We start from the raw sequence: 19,960 nt of genomic DNA, 5'->3' as shown, positions 1-19,960 counted from the left end.
CTAAGGGAAACATTCATACTTCATACTCCTGGGCTACTTTTATCTAAAAGTTTATTTTCACATCAAATCTGAAGTAGGTTTATAGGTCTGGACTTAAATCCTAAAATAAAAAAACGGCATATTTCGCCTCGTTTTAATGTGTGCTAGTAGTGTTGTCAGAGGAGCCTTCAGAAATGTGACACGAGGAGAAGGAGAGCTGGAGACTGGTGGTGATTGGTTGAATAAGCCCTGAGGGCTGTCATTTTATTGGCAGGCCTCTTCCTGCCCTCATGAATCTGGTGGTCAGTGAGGGGTCTGACCAGTCACACACACAGACACCGACTACTGAGATTAATGGATACCATCCTGATTCTGTCCAGACGACCTGGAAGTTGACCCCTTCTCTTTGTTTGTGTGTGTGTGTGTGTGTGTGTGTGTGTGTGTGACCTCTTCCTAATCCTAGCCTGCAGATGTGTGTTCATTGGTAGGTGAAACAGTGGGCAGGGAAACCTGAGACTAAAACAGTCATTTTGAAGACTTAAAGCAATCAGTACATCTAAACTGGGTCTGGATGAACAACAAGACTTAGATACAGGGAGGGGAGGAGGGTTTGTCTGCTTATTATTTTTCATTGGATCCGGGATGAAAACACGAATAAAAGTAAAGAAAAAAAGGGTTGTATGAAAAAAAGATGCAGGGAGATATTATATACATTATATATAGACAGGAAGAGATGAGAAGATCTCTCTCCTTCAAGTTCAAAACATGACATTTACTGAGCGTACAAAACATTAGTAACACCTTCCTAATAATAAGTGGCACCAACTTTTGCCCTTAGAACAGCCTATATTCGTCGGGGCATGGACTCTACAAGGTGTCGAAAGCGTTCCACAGGGATGCTGGCCCATGTTGACTACAATGATTCCCACAGTTCTGTCAACACCTCTATTCTAGGTCAATGTTTTCCCCTTATTTTTGTATTGTATTTTGGAGGGGACCAGTAGACTCTTAGCTACTTCTTCTGACCCACTTTTGAAACGTTGCCCTGAGCTGAAATGTATCTCTGCTTCCTATTGAAGGAAACTACGGGTGGCAACGCTGATAAGATAGTTTTAATAGGACATATTTGTACATACTGCAGTTCCTAAAAACAACCCTGGAGAGGTATCTTCTGACTCCAGTGTCTGCTTCATATGAAGGTACCGTATGTTGTAGTGTGCTACGGGCTAAACATAGAGTAGCACTGTACACAAATACACAAGCAAATACACACAACACATTCAAATCACACCAACACAGGCACACACGTTTATGCAAGGGAGCAAATGGGTGACATATGGCTTGTACACACACACAATATGCCCTAAAGATAGAATCAGAGCAATGCAAAATTTAAGGGCAGAGACAGGGGAAGCCGACAATAAAACTAAACACATGAAATATCAGATCCACATACGGTCTACTCTACAGTCTACTCTACGGTCTACTCTACAGTCTACTCTACAGTCTACTCTACAGTCTACTCTACAGTCTACTCTACAGTCTACTCTACAGTCTACTCTACGGTCTACTCTACGGTCTACTCTACGGTCTACTCTACAGTCTACTCTACAGTCTACTCTACAGTCTACTCTACGGTCTACTCTACAGTCTACTCTACAGTCTACTCTACAGTCTACTCTACAGTCTACTCTACAGTCTACTCTACAGTCTACTCCCACGGTCTACTCTACGGTCTACTCTACAGTCTACTCTACAGTCTACTCCCACGGTCTACTCTACGGTCTACTCTACAGTCTACTCTACAGTCTACTCTACGGTCTACTCTACAGTCTACTCTACGGTCTACTCTACGGTCTACTCTACAGTCTACTCTACAGTCTACTCTACAGTCTACTCTACAGTCTACTCTACAGTCTACTCTACAGTCTACTCTACAGTCTACTCTACAGTCTACTCTACAGTCTACTCTACAGTCTCCATAATGTCCCTTCTCAAAGAAATGTCCTAACAAACTAAGACATCTCTATCAGACTTGCATTCCAAACAGCATCCCTATATACACTGAGTGGACAAACCATTAGGAACACCTTCCTACTATTGAGTTGCACCACCCCCATTTGCCCTCAGAACAGCCTCAATTCGTCAGGGTATAGACTCTACAAGGTATCGAAAGCCTTCCACAGGGATGCTGGCCCATGTTGACGCCAAAAGCTTCCCACAGTTGTGTCAAGTTGTCTGGATGATCTTTGGGTAGTGGACCATTCTTAGATTCACACGGGAAACTGTTGAGCGTGAAAAACCAGCAGCGTTGCAGGTCTTGACACACTCAAACCGGTGCGCCTGGCACCTACTACCATACCCCGTTCAAAGGCACTTAAATATTTTGTCTTGCCCATTCACCCTCTGAATGGCACACATACACAATCCATGTCTCAATTTTCTCAAGGCTTAAAAATAATTATTTAACCTGTCTCCTCCCCTTCATCTACACTGATTGAAGTAGATTTAACAGGTGACATCAATAAGGGATCATAGCTTTCACCTGGATTCACCTGGTCAGTCTAAGTCATGGAAAGAGCAGGTGTTCCTAATGTTTTGTACACTCAGTGTAGTGTACTACTTTTGACAAGTAGTGCTCTACATAAGGAATAGCGCGCCATTTGGGACAGATCCATAATTGTGTACTTTATAATGGGACGGAGGCAGATGACATCTCCCTGATTAACAGTGGTCTGGAGGGGGGTGACGGTGACAATGTGTCTCATCAATGGTCTATGATGACGATGGCCAGCATGCCTGGTGGTGAGATATTAGAGGAAATGTCATCCAAACGCCACAGAGGACAAGACCCAGGATAGATGAAACATCTACCAACTCCCTCTGAGATTTAACTCCACTCTCCCAACAATACTCCACACACTCCAAGCCAACTATACTGTATCATACTGTTGAACCAGGTTGTTGGGGTTCAGAGGTGACTTGGTCTCAGGTAGGTAGGTGGCTTAACTGCATCATTATGCTAGCTACGACCCGCTACATAGACATAGGAGACACTATGTACCCATGAAGGGGTGTTTAGACTAAAACAGCACCTTTTACATTTCTTACATACTCCCCCCCGCATATCAGAGGGGCATGACAATGGTACGGTCCATGAGAAAATTGAGGGAAAGTAAAACCAAACCACTTCAACATGCTTCTTCATTTTTAAACAATTATGCCCACTGCTCCGGTGAGGATCAAACAGGCTTCCAGTGGAGACAGCTTTCCAATTTTTCCCCAACCCATTACACAAGAAAATCTATCTCTGAAGCTTTCATAAAGTATACTACAGTACAGGCTGTCATAGTAACTGAGGCGGAGGCGTATTTCGTTGGGTCTTTTTTTTCCTGCTGTGGTAATATTTGAACTGGTGCTTCTTGTGTAACAGGGTAACAGACAGTGGAGAGTGTTCAGTGGAGCGCCAGCTGTCTGGTACAGACATATGTGAGACACTCTAGGGCTCTCTGACATCATATCCCCCTGATAACACATACAGGCAGTCAGGGCTAGGGCTATCATGCACACACCAGGCGGGGTGAGGCCAGGGTGTGTCTGTCGGCTGAGAGAGAGAGGGGGGAGAGAGAGAAAGAGAGGGAGAGAGATAGGGATAGAGAGAAAAAGCTTCTCCTGGCCTTCACTGTCCGTGAGTGTGTGTGTGTGTGTGTCCGTTGAGGGCTCGGCTGTGGCTGTGTAGGGGCCACTTTGTTCCTGTCAGCTCTCTTTATGGAGTAGTTGTGTCCCTGACGGACCCTAGCATCAAAGGAGCCACAGGAATGTGACTGTGGTCCAGAGCTGCTCCTCAGGGACTGGCCCTGTGGCTTTCTTTCTCTTTCTCTCGCGCTCTCTCTCCACCTCTATCTCTTCCTCTCCATCCCGCTCTCTCTTTTACCAGGAGAACCCCGGCCACAAGTCAGTAATAGCACGAGGTAGCAGTTGCACCTAACCACAGATTTTGGATCAGATAGTCCATTACTTCAAATCCTTAACCATTAGGGGGATTAAATAATACCTGACCCGGTTTCAGTGGTAACTTCTACCTCTGTGCTGGGGGTCTGTGTTGTGGCCTTGTAAAATGATTTACTGTGGAGAAGAGAACCAGTGTGCAGGGACAGACATGGTAACCCTGAACCCTTTCTCCCTGTAACCTCTGTCCTCTTTGTTGGGTTGTGGCACAAGCTGTAAATGATATGCTATAACCATCAAGATGTGCTGATCCATAAAATGAACGTCCTTGTGTCGAGCACACATACAAAAGCTGAAAGATGCTGATGGACACGTGTGTGCATCCATGCACATGCACACACACACACACACACACACACACACACACAGACACAGACACAGACACAGACACAGACACAGACACAGACACAGACACAGACACAGACACAGAGCAGATGCTGAGCACAGTGCAGTATAAGCCCAGTATGACAGAGAGACTTACTGGCTGACTCTTTGAAGCCTTTGGCAGAGTTGACGATCACATGGAGGAATCCATACAGGCCTGGGGTTTCCTCATCTGGAACACACAGCACAAAACAACACAACGCAGTTAGTCACACTCATTATCAGTGACCTGGATGTGACCTGGGAAAATTCATTCTCATAACCCAGAGGCTGCGTCCCAAATGGCACCCTATTCCCTATATAGTGCACTACTTTTGGTCCGTAGGGCTCTGGTCAAAAGTAGTGCACTATATAGGGAACAGGGTGCCATTTGGGACGTATCCCGTTACCTCATAGCCGAGGGTACATTTCATTTGCAATGAACAGTGTAGTAGTATATATTTTAGTGACATTGCTTGTGTGTGTGTGTGTGTCAGTGTGCTTGTGTGAGGTATTCTTTCAGGTAGACTAACTGAAGCCCCATGTTGGAGCAGGAAGCAAAGACGATGAAGAGGACTGGGTCCACACACACACACACACACACACACACACACACACACTGAGCTGTGGTAGATGGAGGAGATCAGGTTCAATCACACACTCTGCTTCATTCATCTTAGTGTGTGACCTCAACACCAAGGCATCCCATACAGCTGTCCCACAACTCCCTCATTTCTCTCTGACATTAGCAGGAAAACAGGAGGAATCATTTTGCCCCATGGTATATGTGTATGTATCTAAGCCTTAGACAGATAAATATTCACAAGCATGTTCTTGGGTGGGCCTTGAAAACACACACACGCCAGCCTACACACACACAATCCAATACACACACCTATGCTTCCCCTCTCCCTCTCTTGTCCCCTGTATGATTATGTTGCGGAGGCCTGTGAGGCCTGCGCGCTTCCTGGTAAATAAACAGGGGTTTGAAACTGGAGGAGGCCTGTTTGGAGATCCCTGCAGGCCCATCGGGTTATGCTCTGGACCACTACTGAGATGAGAGGCGAAAAACTGAGTCCTGGAAAAACAATATGTCATGTGTATGTATGGTGCTATGGACTGTATGTGTTCAGTCAGAGACAGGTCATGCCACCAAGAGAGAGGGAGAAGCCAAGAGAAGATCTACTCTAGACTCTAAACTTTCGTTTCCCCCCTCCACTGCTCTTTTTAAAAGATGGTATTCTGTCTCTATCATAACCACAACAAAAATACTCAAAGAAGATGGTAGTAATAACATGTCAATGTGTATTCCTATAACCCCCTAATGTTTAAGGTCAGGATCAGGGTTAGAGTAATCTGATCCTAGATGTGTAGCTAGTTTCTTCTACCTGGTCCCTATAATGGCCTGAGTGTTGTGTCAGACAGAGTGATGGTATCTAGGGGATCACATTCCTCCTCCAGCTGGTCTTTATTTCACCCCCTCAGCTACTCTGCTACTCCCTACATTTAATAATTTCATAGCATGGTGTGTGTGTCTGTTTTAGTGGTAGAACATATGTCAAATGCCAATGAACTGAACTGGAGCCTTTGTTTTGCCATACTGTGCTGTATAGTGACTATCGAGGAGAAAGAATGCTTTGCTTTGCTTAATCACATGTCAGATCCCCTCTAAACTGGAGAGCAAACAGAAGTGTTTGATGTGAGTATAAAGGGAGTTGCTTTGACAAACTGACCGTCTGTGCCAGCCAGGAGCTGTACTTCAGGTCACCACAAGGGGAAGCACTGTACTATCAAAATACACTGAGTGTACAAAACATTAGGAACATTAGCTCTTTCCATGACATAAACTGACCAGGTGAATCCAGATGAAAGCTATGATCCCTTATTGATGTCACCTGTTAAATCCACTTCAATCAGTGTAGATAAAGGGGAGGAGACAAGTTAAAGAATGATTTTTAAGCCTTGAGACATGGATTGTGTATGTGTGCCATTCAGAGGGTGAATTGGCAAGACAAAATATTTAAGTTCCTTTGAATGCGCAACAGTTTCCCTTGTGTATCAAGAATGCTCCAACACCCAAAGGACATCCAGCCAACTTGACACAACTGTGGGAAGCATTGGAGTCAACATGGGCCAGCATCCCTGTGGAACACTTTCGACTGTTCTGAGGGCAGAAGGCGGAGGCTGTTCTGAGGGCAAAAGGGGGTGCAACTCAATATTAGTGTTTTGAACACTCCTAATGTTTTGTAAACTCAGTGTATATCACTGTCTGTAATCATGGGTTTACAATGCTGTGGCCAGACTCAGATAATCCTAATGTGACTTGCAAATATTGTGGCCAATTTAGATTTATACTACTGTACATGATATCCAACTTACTAAACTAAGTCTAGCAGAAATCTAGCAAGATAACAATGTATCATTCAGTGTAAGCAAAAGCACAGGAGGAGAAACACCCTTGCCTTGCAAGAAAACATGTTTGTCTTTTGATGAAGATATTACATCTCTAAGGACTGTAGAAGCAACCATGAAAACCATGAGTGTGGGATTTGTGGTGCATAGTGGGGTCCCATGTGGCTTAGTTGGTAGAGCATGGCGCTTGCAACGGCAGGGTTGTGGGTGCGATTCCCACGAGCGTCTGCTTACTGACGTAAAAGTAAAAAGTGACTTATGAAGACTTTATGAACGCTTTCTTGTTTGTTTAATGTGGGACCGAGTGTAATGGTATAACAGTGTTGTGTATGAGTGTGTGTCTCCCTGCCATTTCCTGTCCCCCAGTGCATCCTGGGAGCTCACAGCAGGCCTCCCAGCTGGCTTTAATGTCACCCCAATCCAAACATTCCATCTGAACCCTGCTGCAACACACACACACACACACACACACACACACACACACACACACACACACACACACACAACACACACACATGGCACATATCACTAGATGAGAAACACATTGTAACCTAGATTCCTTACCAACCCATTTCTATTTTTGTGCTGAGAAAGTAGATGTGTTTGTGGGTTTTAACTCAAAACAGAGGGGAAAGGAAGGAGAGGTGAACGTGTTTGTGTCTGTGCATGTGTTTGTACACACATACGTGTGTGTGTGTGTGTGTGTGTGTGCTGTGTGTGTGTGTGTGTGTGTGTGTGTGTGTGTGTGTGTGTGTGTGTGTGTGTGACCTACCATCTTTATAACTGGTGACAGGGATGTTGTGGACAGTTCGGAGTTTGAAGCAGGAGCTGGTGAGGACCTGCAGCTCTAAAGAGCTCAACTGACACGTCTGCAGATCTGAAGACCAACACAGAAACACACCGTTAATAAACCTGAACATACAGCCAGGCTATAGGTTCTTTAAATGTGCAATTGCATTGAAGGCATTGAATCCATGGCATAGTTGTTTTAAAAAACTATATCAGCCTGTCCTCTCACTCTCCTGACTCCTGTACCTTTCTTCTGTAGTTTCTGGATGCTCTCCCTCCACTCTGACCTCTCATAATCTGAAGACAGGAGGAACAGGTAGCTCTGAGGACAAAACAGGGGGAAATCAAATGTTATAGGACAACAGCTCCCTCCAGTGGTGGAAAAGTAAATAATAATATATTGGATTTACACTGCTCAAAAAAATAAAGGGAACACTTAAACAACACAATGTAACTCCAAGTCAATCAAACTTCTGTGAAATCAAACTGTCCACTTAGGAAGCAACACTGATTGACAAATGTCACATGCTGTTGTGCAAATGGAATAGACAACAGGTGGAAATTATAGGCAATTAGCAAGACACCCCCAATAAAGGACTGGTTTTGCAGGTGGTGACCACAGACCACTTCTCAGTTCCTATGCTTCCTGGCTGATGTTTTGGTCACTTTTGAATGCTGGCGGTGCTTTCACTCTAGTAGTAGCATGAGACGGAGTCTACAACCCACACAAGTGGCTCAGGTAGTGCAGCTCATCCAGGATGGCACATCAATGCGAGGTGTGGCAAGAAGGTTTGCTGTGTCTGTCAGCGTAGTGTCCAGAGCATGGAGGCCCTACCAGGAGACAGGCCAGTACATCAGGAGACGTGGAGGAGGCCGTAGGAGGGCAACAACCCAGCAGCAGGACTGCTACCTCCGCCTTTGTGCAAGGAGGAGCAGGAGGAGCACTGCCAGAGCCCTGCAAAATGACCTCCAGCAGGCCACAAATGTGCATGTGTCTGCTCAAACGGTCAGAAACAGACTCCATGAGGGTGGTATGAGGGCCCGACGTCCACAGGTGGGGGTTGTGCTTACAGCCCAACACCGTGCAGGACGTTTGGCATTTGCCAGAGAACACCAAGATTGGCAAATTCGCCACTGGCGCCCTGTGCTCTTCACAGATGAAAGCAGGTTCACACTGAGCACATGTGACAGAGTCTGGAGACGCCGTGGAGAACGTTCTGCTACCTGCAACATCCTCCAGCATGTTTGGCGGTGGGTCAGTCATGGTGTGGGGTGGCATTTCTTTGGGGGGCCGCACAGCCCTCCATGTGCTCGCCAGAGGTAGCCTGACTGCCATTAGGTACCGAGATGAGATCCTCAGACCCCTTGTGAGACCATATGCTGGTGCTGTTGGCCCTGGGTTCCTCCTAATGCAAGACAATGCTAGACCTCATGTGGCTGGAGTGTGTCAGCAGTTCCTGCAAGAGGAAGGCATTGATGCTATGGACTGGCCCGCCCGTTCCCCAGACCTGAATCCAATTGAGCACATCTGGGACATCATGTCTCGCTCCATCCACCAACGCCATGTTGCACCACAGACTGTCCAAGAGTTGGCGGATGCTTTAGTCCAGGTCTGGGAGGAGATCCCTCAGGAGACCATCCGCCACCTCATCAGGAGCATGCCCAGGCGTTGTAGGGAGGTCATACAGGCACGTGGAGGCCACACACACTACTGAGCCTCATTTTGACTTGTTTTAAGGACATTACATCAAAGTTGGATCAGCCTGTAGTGTGGTTTTCCACTTTAATTTTGAGTGTGACTCCAAATCCAGACCTCCATGGGTTGATAAATTAGATTTCCATTGATCATTTTGGTGTGATTTTGTTGTCAGCACATTCAACTATGTAAAGAAAAAAGTATTTAATAAGATTATTTCATTCATTCAGATCTAGGATGTGTTATTTTAGTGTTCCCTTTATTTTTTCGAGCAGTGTATATAGTGCCTTTCTACCAACTGAGATTTTAAAAGTGCTTTACATAGTAAGGGGAAACTCACCTCATCCACCACCAATGTGTAGCACCCACCTGGGAGATGCACGGCAACCATTTTTGTGCCAGAACGCCCACCACACATCAGCTAGCATGGTGGAGAGGTGAGGAGTGATATACACCAATTAGGAATGAGGGGGATGATTAGGTGGCCATGATGGAATGGGGCCAGGTTGGAAATTTAACCAGGACACCGGGGTTAACACCCCTACTCATACAATAAGTGTCATGGGATTTTAATAACCACAGTCAGGACACCCGTTTAACGTCTCATCCGAAAAACGACAACCTGCGCAGGGCAATCTCTCCTTCACTGCCCTGGAGTGCCCCCTACTGGCCCTCCAACACTACTTCCAGCAGCATCTGGTCTCCCATCCAAGGACCGACCCTGCTTAGCTTCACAGGCAAGCCAGCAGTGGGACATCAACACAGATCTAGAATCAGATTACCCAACCCCCAGTCTTCACCCAAACCATTAGAGGGTGAAAATATATCTGATCCAGGGCCAGTGGTTACGCAGTAGCAGCTTACCTTGCCGTGTTTGTTGTGTATGCGGAAAGGGATGGTGGGAGAGTGTAACAGCAGCCAGGACTCCTGCTCGTTCATCTTCTTCCTCAGACGCTCCACATTACGACTCTGGCCCTTCAGCGCTTTCTACACACACAGAAACAAACAGGGCACGCAGTATGTTAACATACAGTTTGTTATACTGCAGGGCTATTCAACTGGCGACCCACGAGCCAGATCCGGGCCGTTTATTAATTTAGATTGGCCCTTTGATCAATTCTGAACATTAATAAAAGATATGCAAAAAAAAAAATGATAAGCACTAATGTGGTTGTCTATTGTGTGGTTTCTAGCAGTTTCTAGCGCCTATGTGGCATGTTGATTCTTTTTTCTTCATATGAATTTGGCTCTAGCGTTTCAACGGTTAAAGCTACAAAATATTATGACCCCATTTCTGAAAGCTACAACTCTCAGGAAGAAAATAAAAGAAGGACTGAGGGAAATGAATTCAAAGCATACTTCCTTCAGACTGGAATTTGTCAATAACTGATTTGACATATCTCAGAAAATAAAATGACCTAATTACTTTTAAGAAGCTTTCAATAGTTGTAAAAAAATAAATAAAAATAATAATAATGGTGAGCGTTTAATGATTATCCCATTTGTGGGTTGCACCTCGACTCCCGTTGGTTGAGCACCCTCCACTTCTTTCCTTATTACTTTTAGCAACATTACATTTTAAGAAAAGTGCTTTATTGGTGTGTGTGCGTAACTTTTTTATACAGTTCTTCCAAAGAATAATTGCATGTGGAAAATGTCCGGCCCCCTGCAATTAACCTTCTTTACATCTGGCCCCTGTAAGAATATAGTTGAATAGCCCTGTTATACTGTAATCCCAATGAAATCCAACACACTGTACCATCTACTAAACCTGAATTGTATCGTGTGTGTTTGACCATGAATACGCATTTTGTATTCCTGAGACATTTGTAAACAGGGGAAATGATTTGGCTACATTTTGTTCACTAGAATTTACAGTGTGATGCTTGATAACTATTCCAAGGAATGTCCATGTCCTTGCCCTCCAGAATCTCCATTCCCTACACAACCTCCTCCAACCCATCCCTTGCCAGGAAGCAGAGTCAGGCCATGCTCTGGCTGTAATCAGTTCAATCAGCCTTTTCCGGCTCTGATTAGTGCAGTCAGTCAGTCTGCCCCTACTGTATGACCCATTGTAGCAGTCTGGTATCAACCTGGAAGCACAGGGTCTGTATTCATAAACCTCTCAGAGTAGTAGTGCTGATCTAGGATCAGGTCCCTTTACCATAACCGTATTCATTATAATCTAAAAGGCTAAATTGATCCAATGTCAGCACTTCTACTCTGAGACGCTTTGTGAATACAGGCCTAGGTCTCCAAGTCCAGGACCTCTATACCAGGCAGTGTCAGAGGAAGGCCCTAAAAATTGTCAAAGGCTCCAGCCACCCAAGTCATAGACTATTCTCTCTGCTAATACACTGAAAGCAGTACCGGAGCACCAAGTCTGGGACCAAAAGGCTCCTAAACAGCTTCTACCCCCAAGCCATGACTGCTAAACAGTTAATGAAATGGCTACCTGGACTATTTGCATTGACCCACTTTTATTGTTGTTGCAATGACTCTCTTGCACTGGCTCTATGCACACTCACTGGACTATACCCACTCACCACATACTACACTGACACTCCAACACACACACGTTACATACGCTCACACACAACACACATGCATATTGCCGCCACACACACACACTTACACAGACATACTTTCACACACGCTGCTACTACTCTGTTTATTATCTATCCTGATTATCTATGCCTAGTCACTTTTACCCCTACCAACATATTACCTCACCTACCTCATACCCCTGCACATTGACTCGGTAGCGGTACTCCTTGTATACAGCCTAGTTGTTCTTTTATTGTGTTACTATTTCCTTTTTTATTCACACATTTTTCGTACTTTATAACTCTGCATTGCTGGGAGAGGGCTCGTACGTAAGCATTTCACAGTAAAGTCTACACTTGTTCTATTCAGCGCATGTGACAAATACAATTTGATTTGATTGATTACATTTGATTTGAACTCACACTATGCTCTCCAAAACCTCCTAAACAGGTATTTACTAAGGAAGGAATCACTGGAAGTTGAAATAAATACCGTCCTGTATAGTAACCATTAGAATAAGTAGAGGTTGCTGGATGATGTGTGTGATGGATGAAATAAAAAAGCAGTGTGCAGCTAAAGCCAAGGTTGTAAATCAATTGTAAACCTATGCAGTTTCAAGGTTATAGACTCCCAAGGCTTTCCACAGTAAAATGACAACAAAGGGCTGACATAAATAAGTCTATTGTGTTGAAGAGGTAAAGAGTTGAAGGGAAACTGGGCAAGGTGATCTCCGGGAACACAGTCATCCTCTAAGGACCTGTGTTTATTTGACAACTACAATTAGATGGCTATCGCTGTTCCACTGTACTCAAGTTCATCAGAATAAACAAACTTCCCACGGGATAGCTTGAGTGTAGGCCTACTGTTTGTGAGTGTAGATACAGTGAGGGGGTGGATTGTGTATATACATATGAGTGTACTGTATAAGTGATTCACACACTGACGTGCTGACTCTGTCCAGATGACCTGGAAGTTGACCCCTTCTCTTTGTGTGTGTGTGTGTGGCACACAGATCTCTAGTCCCCAGTCGACCTGTCTAAGAGTGGAAGCGGTGAGGGGAAGTGTTCCAATAACAACAACAGTAGTAATAAAGCTAGAAGAACCCAGCCTAATCACCCAGCCAGGCAGGCTGGTTCTAGCCTCTGATAGAGAGAGAGTAAGACAAACACAGACCATAGGGCTCCAGGGAGGGAGGGACACACCCAGGGAACCCAGCCCAGAATGGGGGGCCAGGCTGGGCAGGACACTTCCTCCACAGTGCCTTAATGGCCAGCTGACCATGACCTGGCTTGACACTGAGTGGGAGGCAAAGGAAGGGCCGCATCACCACCATTTTGGCTCAATTAATAACAACTGGGTTTAGTTTGGGTCTAAAACAAAGCAGTGCTAGATACAACCTCAAAAGATAATCTGTTCATGTAGATTTACCTGGCTAAATATATATTATTTTTAATTAACATAATATATCACCTTCTCCTTCTGGATCTCACTCTTGATGACAGAGATCTTGGTCTTCATCTCCTCGATCTCGTGTTCCGGCAGCACCTGGATGTGGGGGCAGACGTCCGAGTCATCCAGCAACTGGAAGGTCAGGTCTGCAAGAGGGATGTACCACTTACACTCATACTGCTGGTGTCTCCTAGAGAAAGGGAGGGGTGGAGAGAGAGAGAGAGAGCTCAATATCTTTCATATATTTTAGAGTCTGGAGGGACAAAGGCAATGAGGAACTACTGTAAATACGGTTCACAGCGAAGTTGTGAAAACTATTGTTATTCTTCTATTTAAAATGTTCTTGATATGGTCAAATAACTCAAGCATAGATTAGTAAGTACTTTTTAAATTTGGCACACAGAAACTAGAGGCCATGCGTAACTTGGTAAAAAATAATGGCACCGATTGGCCTATAGGTGGCACTGTTATAAGCCGTCTCACTTAAACCCTCATATCCGCCGCCACGTTTGACCTAAAGACTTGAAACGTTGTATGTAGGCGCCTTTAATCATGCTGAACAAATTTGCTTCAAGGACCCATAACGTCCATCAGGATAGATTTTCCCCCATCTTTATACAATTTTGTAAATCTTTAAAAATATATATTCTCATGAACCATAAATCAGATTGACTATAGACTCAATAAATTAGCCTCTAAAGAATTTGAGAATGATTCGTTTCTGCATTCAAAGTTGGCCACGGCACCAACCTACAGCACTAGACTAAACCTCACTTGCACCATCCTTGTGGTATTGAGAGATGAACATGGTAACGCTTTCACTGATTGCACATAATTAAGTGATAATGCCAGAGAAGCCGGCGTTTGGAGGATATATTGGCACGGGTGTTGTTAGGCCCGAGACATATTCAAATAATGATTGACATATTTTCATTAAAAACATTATTTTGATTAATTTATTCATTCTATTTCATCCTTCCACAAGATAATAGTCCCGACACAAATCTAGGGTTGTGTTAGCAGTTGATGTTATTCTTCAATAACACAGACCCCAAAGCAAATCAGAGGGAGAAAAATATATTTATTCAAAGAGAACAAATCATTGTTATGCTGGAAAGTAGATGGTAGATGTTCATTCTTCCCTGTCCTCAATGTTTCTCCACTGAACAAAGAGAGAGGGTGTAGTTTATACCCAAGCCTAGCCTGTGGTTGACCAATTAGAATTCCTTGTAATAAAATTGGGCCAATGGCCAAATACCAAGTATCCCGTTTCAGGCTCAATGTATAGACAATTTGGACCAATGAGAACTTGCCACATAGCTATGAGCCCTGGACTGGACAGATTCTAAACAGATGTTGAACTGAAGAACAACCCATGTCCCTGACCCATTAATCTTCAGTTCCCCATTACAGAAAAAAAACTATTTCCATTGGTCGTTAATTCCTTATTACAGAAAAACAAATATTTCCATTGATCATTCACCTTTATTTAACCAGGTAAGCCAGTTGAGAACAAGTTCTCATTTACAACTGCGACCTGGCCAAGATAAAGCAAAGCAGTGCGATAAAAACAACAACACAGAGTTACATATGGGGTAAAACAAAACATAAAGTCAAAAATACAACAGAACATATATATTCAGTGTGTTCAAATGTAGCAAGTTATGGAGGTAAGGCAATAAATAGGCCATAGTGCAAAATAATTACAATTAGTATTAACACTGGAATGATAGATGTGCAAGAGATGATGTGCAAATAGAGATACTGGGGTGCAAATGAGCAAAATAAATAACAATATGGGGATGAGGTAGTTGGGTGGGCTAATTTCAGATGGGCTGTGTACAGGTGCAGTGATCGGTAAGGTGCTCTGACAACTGATGCTTAAAGTTAGTGAGGGAGATAAGTGTCTCCAGCTTCAGAGATTTTTGCAATTCGTTCCAGTCATTGGCAGCAGAGAACTGGAAGGAATGGCGGCCAAAGGAGGTGTTAGCTTTGGGGATGACCAGTGAGATATACCTGCTGGAGCGCATACTACGGGTGGGTGTTGCTATGGTGACCAATGAGCTAGGATAAGGCAGGGATTTGCCTAGCAGTGATTTATAGATGGCCTGGAGCCAGTGGGTTTGGCGACCGAATATGTAGTGAGGACCAGCCAACAAGAGCGTACAGGTCACAGTGGTGGGTAGTATATGGGGCTTTGGTGACAAAACGGATGGCACTGTGATAGACTACATCCAATTTGCTGAGTAGAGTGTTGGAGGCTATTTTGTAAATGACATCGCCGAAGTCAAGGATCGGTAGGATAGTCAGTTTTACGAGGGCATGTTTGGCAGCATGAGTGAAGGAGGCTTTGTTGCGAAATAGGAAGCCGATTCTAGATTTAGTAGTTGGTGAACCAGGCGAGGCAGTCATTTGAGAAATCAAGGCTATTTAGTCTGCCAATAAGAATGCGGTGGTTGACAGAGTCGAAAGCCTTGGCCAGGTCGATGAAGACTGCTGCACAGTACTGTCTATTATCGATCGCGGTTATAATATCGTTTAGGACCTTGAGCGTGGCTGAGGTGCACCCATGACCAGCTCGGAAACCGGATTGCATAGCGGAGAAGGTACGGTGGGATTCGAAATGGTCGGTGATCTGTTTGTTAACTTGGCTTTCAAAAACTTTCGAAAGGCAGGCAGGATGGATATAAGTCTGTAACAGTTTGGATCTAGAGTGTCACCCCCTTTGAAGAGGGGGATGACCGCGGTAGCTTTCCAATCTCTGGGGATCTCAGACGTTACGAAAGAGAGGTTGAAGAGGCTAGTAATAGGGGTTGCGACAATTTCAGCGGCTAGTTTTTAGAAAGAAAGGGTCCAGATTGTCTAGCCCAGATGATTTGTAGGGGTCCAGATTTTGCAGCTCTTTCAGAACATCAGCTGTCTGAATTTGTGTGAAGGAGAAGCAAGGGGGGGCATGGGCAAGTTGCAGCGGAGGGTGCAGAGCTGGTGGCCGGGTAGTGGTAGCCAGGTGGAAAGCATGGCCAGCCGTAGCAAAATGCTTGTTGAAATTCTCGATTATTGTAGATTTATCGGTGGTGATAGTGTTTCCTAGCCTCAGTGCAGTGGGCAGCTGGGAGGAGGTGCTCTTATTCTCCATGGACTTTACAGTGTCCCAAAATTTTTGGAGTTAGTGCTACAGGATGCAAATTTCTGTTTGAAAAAGCTAACCTTTGCTTTCCTAACTGCTTATGTATATTGGTTCCTAACTTCCCTGAAAAGTTGCATATCGCGGGGGCTATTCGATGCTAATGCAGTACGCCACAGGATGTTTTTGTGCTGGTCAAGGGCAGTCAAGTCTGAGGAGAACCAGGGGCTATATCTGTTCTTAGTTCTGTCTTTTTTGAATGGGGCATGTTTATTTAAGATTGAGAGGAAATTACTTTTAAAGAACAACCAGGCATCCTCTACTGACGGAATGAGATCGCTAAAGTGTTTTAGGGAGCGTTTGACAGTGATGAGGGGTGGTCATTTGACCGTGGACCCGTTACGGACGCAGGCAATAAGGCAGTGATCGCTGAGATCCTGGTTGAAGACAGCGGGGGTGTATTTAGAGGGTAAATTAGTCAGGATGATATCTATGAGGGTGCCCATGTTTACGGATTTAGGGTTGAACCTGGTAGGTTCTTTGATAATTTGTGTGAGATTGAGGGCATCTAGTTTGGATTGTAGGATGGCCGGGGTGTTAAGCATATCCCAATTTAGGTCACCAAGCAGTACGAACTCTGAGGATAAATGGGGGGCAATCAATTCACATATGGTGTCCAGGGCACAGCTGGGGGCTGAGGGGGGTCTGTAGCAAGCAGCAACAGTGAGAGACTTATTTCTGGATTTTTAGAAGTAGAAGCTCAAACTGTTTGGGCACAGACCTGGATAGTATGATCGTTAATTCCCTGCGTTGTGTATTTATCTTCAAATGTTCTTGCAGTTGCTAGAGACGCGACCCAGTCGTTCAGTCTTTTTGTTCTGTATCTATGGACGTGACCCAGTCATTCGTTCTAAATGTTCCATTGCCATACTGGCTGGCAAAGTTCTTATCCTTTGCCTGCTAGCTAGCCAACTACGGCTAATTTACAGTCATGTCAAAGTCCAGCCAGAATAACAGCAAAGTAGCTGCATTTGCATTTGTTTAAGCTGTTTTCTAGTGACATTTATTTGGATACATCCATAACAATGAGCTAATGAGGCGCGATTTCGCCTGGCATAGAAAATGTACTCACTCTGTTGTTCAGAGGAGCTAGCCAACAACACAGCTATAGTAACATAATCACTTCAAACTGAAGCTGGAAAGACTGCTTTTCTTTTTACCTTTTTTCAATTGACATTTTTTTGTATATATCCATAAAAATTATGCCAGCTGTTTCATGATTTCGACTGGCTGAGAAACGTTGCCTGCCTGTCTGTCTGTCTGTCTGTCTCGTCCCGACACGTTCATTACTATGGGACAGCAGGAGATCGAATTTGAATATTGAAACAATGTCGCAAATGTCAGAGAGACAGACAGCAAGGTTTATACAAATCTCCGCTGTTGAAAACGAAATGTTAGTTTAAAATATATTTGAGATGATGCTTTTTATAGTGGAGATCAAGTTTATAAGTTGCCTGGCTGGGCTGATGAGACAGTGGATTGCGCAGTCAGATGGAACATAGTAAATAGGCATTTTAACGTGATAGATTTAGCCGGTGGCAACTTGTGGAATAGACACTGGCTGGAATGCGGTTTTAACCAATCAGCATTCAGGATTAGACCCACCCATTGTATAAAGGAAGATCATTCCTACATGATAGAGTGCTCGCATTGTTACCCATCTATCTACCTCAATTACCTCGTACCCCTGCACATCGACTCGGTACTGGTACCCCATGTATATAGCCAAGTTATCATTACTCATTGTATATTTATTCTTTGTGTTATTCTTTTTCTATTATTTCTCTTTTTTCTCTCTCTGCATTGTTGGGAAGGGCCTGTAAGTAAGCATTTCACTGTTAGTCTACACCTGTTGTTTACGAAGCATGTGACAAATCTTGTGTCCTTTCTGTCATCCTGTGAACCCCGTTCATTGCTGCTCGCAGCTATTATTAGATATTTCTATTGGCCCTGTAAAGGAGGGGGCAACACCAACCATATAATTAATTGTCTTCCATTTGTTTTGCTTTATGCAATATCATCTGTCTTTGTTGAGCCATATTCAATTTTGCTCATAACTTAGACATATCTCCCCTACTACTATATCTCCTTATGTTTAGTAGTTTGAAAAGATTGCTTGACTTGAGGAGATCTCATAGTAAACACTCAGACACAGAAAGACTAAATGCGTGTTCAGCACATCCATCAGGTTATACAGATGCTCACTAATGTTGTTGGAGATGTTTTTGTATTCCCCTAACGAGCTTTCATTATCATTCCTGGAGGCAGGACCGTACACTCATTAACACAGGAATACATTAATCAGAACTCCAATGTGTGCAAACCTCATCTAAAATGATGGGACGGGAAATATGACAGCAAAAATAAATAACATGTCCTGATTTTACCCCCAAAGTAAAATACTGCACAACAAACAAATAGTAGTATGACTCTTTCACGTTTTAGATTAGCATTTTTCTTTGGCTAGTTAAATAACCTGAGTGTTTTGGCTGTATTGTATAATATAATATAATATAATATATAATATAATATAATATAATATAATATAATATATAATATAATATAATATGCCATTTAGCAGACGCTTTTATCCAAAGCGACTTACAGTCATGTGTGCATACATTTTTACTTATGGGTGGTCCCGGGGATCGAACTCACTACCCTGGCGTTACAAGCGCCATGCTCTACCAATTGAGCTACAGAGGATGGAGACAGCAAATATCTCTCTCTTGTTTTGTCTCTTCATCCCAATATGTACCCTCACCCCCACCCCCTCCTTCGCCTGCAGATATCCCTCAATTTTTTATGAGTCCTCCTCTCCTCCTTAATACGGGGTGAGATGCGGCCCCCTCCCCCTTGTAAGCAAACCCTTTGTCTCAGAGTGGTCCATGGAGTGTTATTGTTGTTGTCTCTAAGGTGTGTATCTGTATTCATGCGCTGTTTAAATGCCCAAGAAGTGTTTAAGATGATCTAGTGTCTACTTAATAAACACTCTCTCTATTACAGACTGAGGTAGAGCTGATTAGGGGGACCAAGATTGGCTCCGCTGCTGTTGAATACAATCTGCATATCTAATCTCCTCCCGTCCGTCCACAGCACTTTCACGCTCCCCAATTAGCTTTTCACAGCCCTTGTTCACCATAATCACATAGATTACATCTTAATTTATATCTCTACATTGGGAAAAGGTGGTATATTATACACCAATTCTGTAGGAAAATAAATATGGCTGTGGAGTCAATATAAACATTAATAATCCATGATGATTGAGTAGATATAGAGGGATTGAATGGGATTAAGGTTTCTCAGTGAGTTAATACTGATGATTAGATATCAACTGGATAGCGTGTTTTAATTGGCTGTTGGCCTAATCCTATAGTGTTATAGTCCAGATCAGAGGACACATACAGTAGGCTGCGTCTCACATACAGTACAGGTGCATCAAAACTGGGACAGAGACACTGAAAAACAGCTTCTATCTCATGGCCATCAGACTGTTAAATAGCCTTCACTAGCCGGCTACCACCAGGTTA

General features: G+C 43.9%; 1 protein-coding gene across 6 annotated transcripts in view; it reads right to left on the bottom strand.

The window, feature by feature from the left end:
• LOC121573554 (active breakpoint cluster region-related protein-like) overlaps positions 1–19,960 on the bottom strand; it is a 233,031-nt gene that overhangs the window by 64,786 nt on the left and 148,285 nt on the right. For all 6 annotated transcript variants that reach the window (XM_045222618.1, XM_041885631.2, XM_045222619.1 and 3 more), the window contains 5 exons: positions 13,265–13,433; positions 10,112–10,234; positions 7,798–7,873; positions 7,535–7,639; positions 4,469–4,543 (listed from right to left, as the gene is read on the bottom strand). In XM_045222618.1, coding sequence (XP_045078553.1) covers positions 4,469–4,543; positions 7,535–7,639; positions 7,798–7,873; positions 10,112–10,234; positions 13,265–13,433 — 548 coding nt within the window. The remainder of the gene's footprint in view (positions 1–4,468; positions 4,544–7,534; positions 7,640–7,797; positions 7,874–10,111; positions 10,235–13,264; positions 13,434–19,960) is intronic.

Source organism: Coregonus clupeaformis, chromosome 9 (assembly GCF_020615455.1).
Source record: "Coregonus clupeaformis isolate EN_2021a chromosome 9, ASM2061545v1, whole genome shotgun sequence".
In the NCBI taxonomy this organism is placed as follows: domain Eukaryota; kingdom Metazoa; phylum Chordata; class Actinopteri; order Salmoniformes; family Salmonidae; genus Coregonus; species Coregonus clupeaformis.
This window is presented reverse-complemented; position numbering and strand designations above follow the sequence as displayed.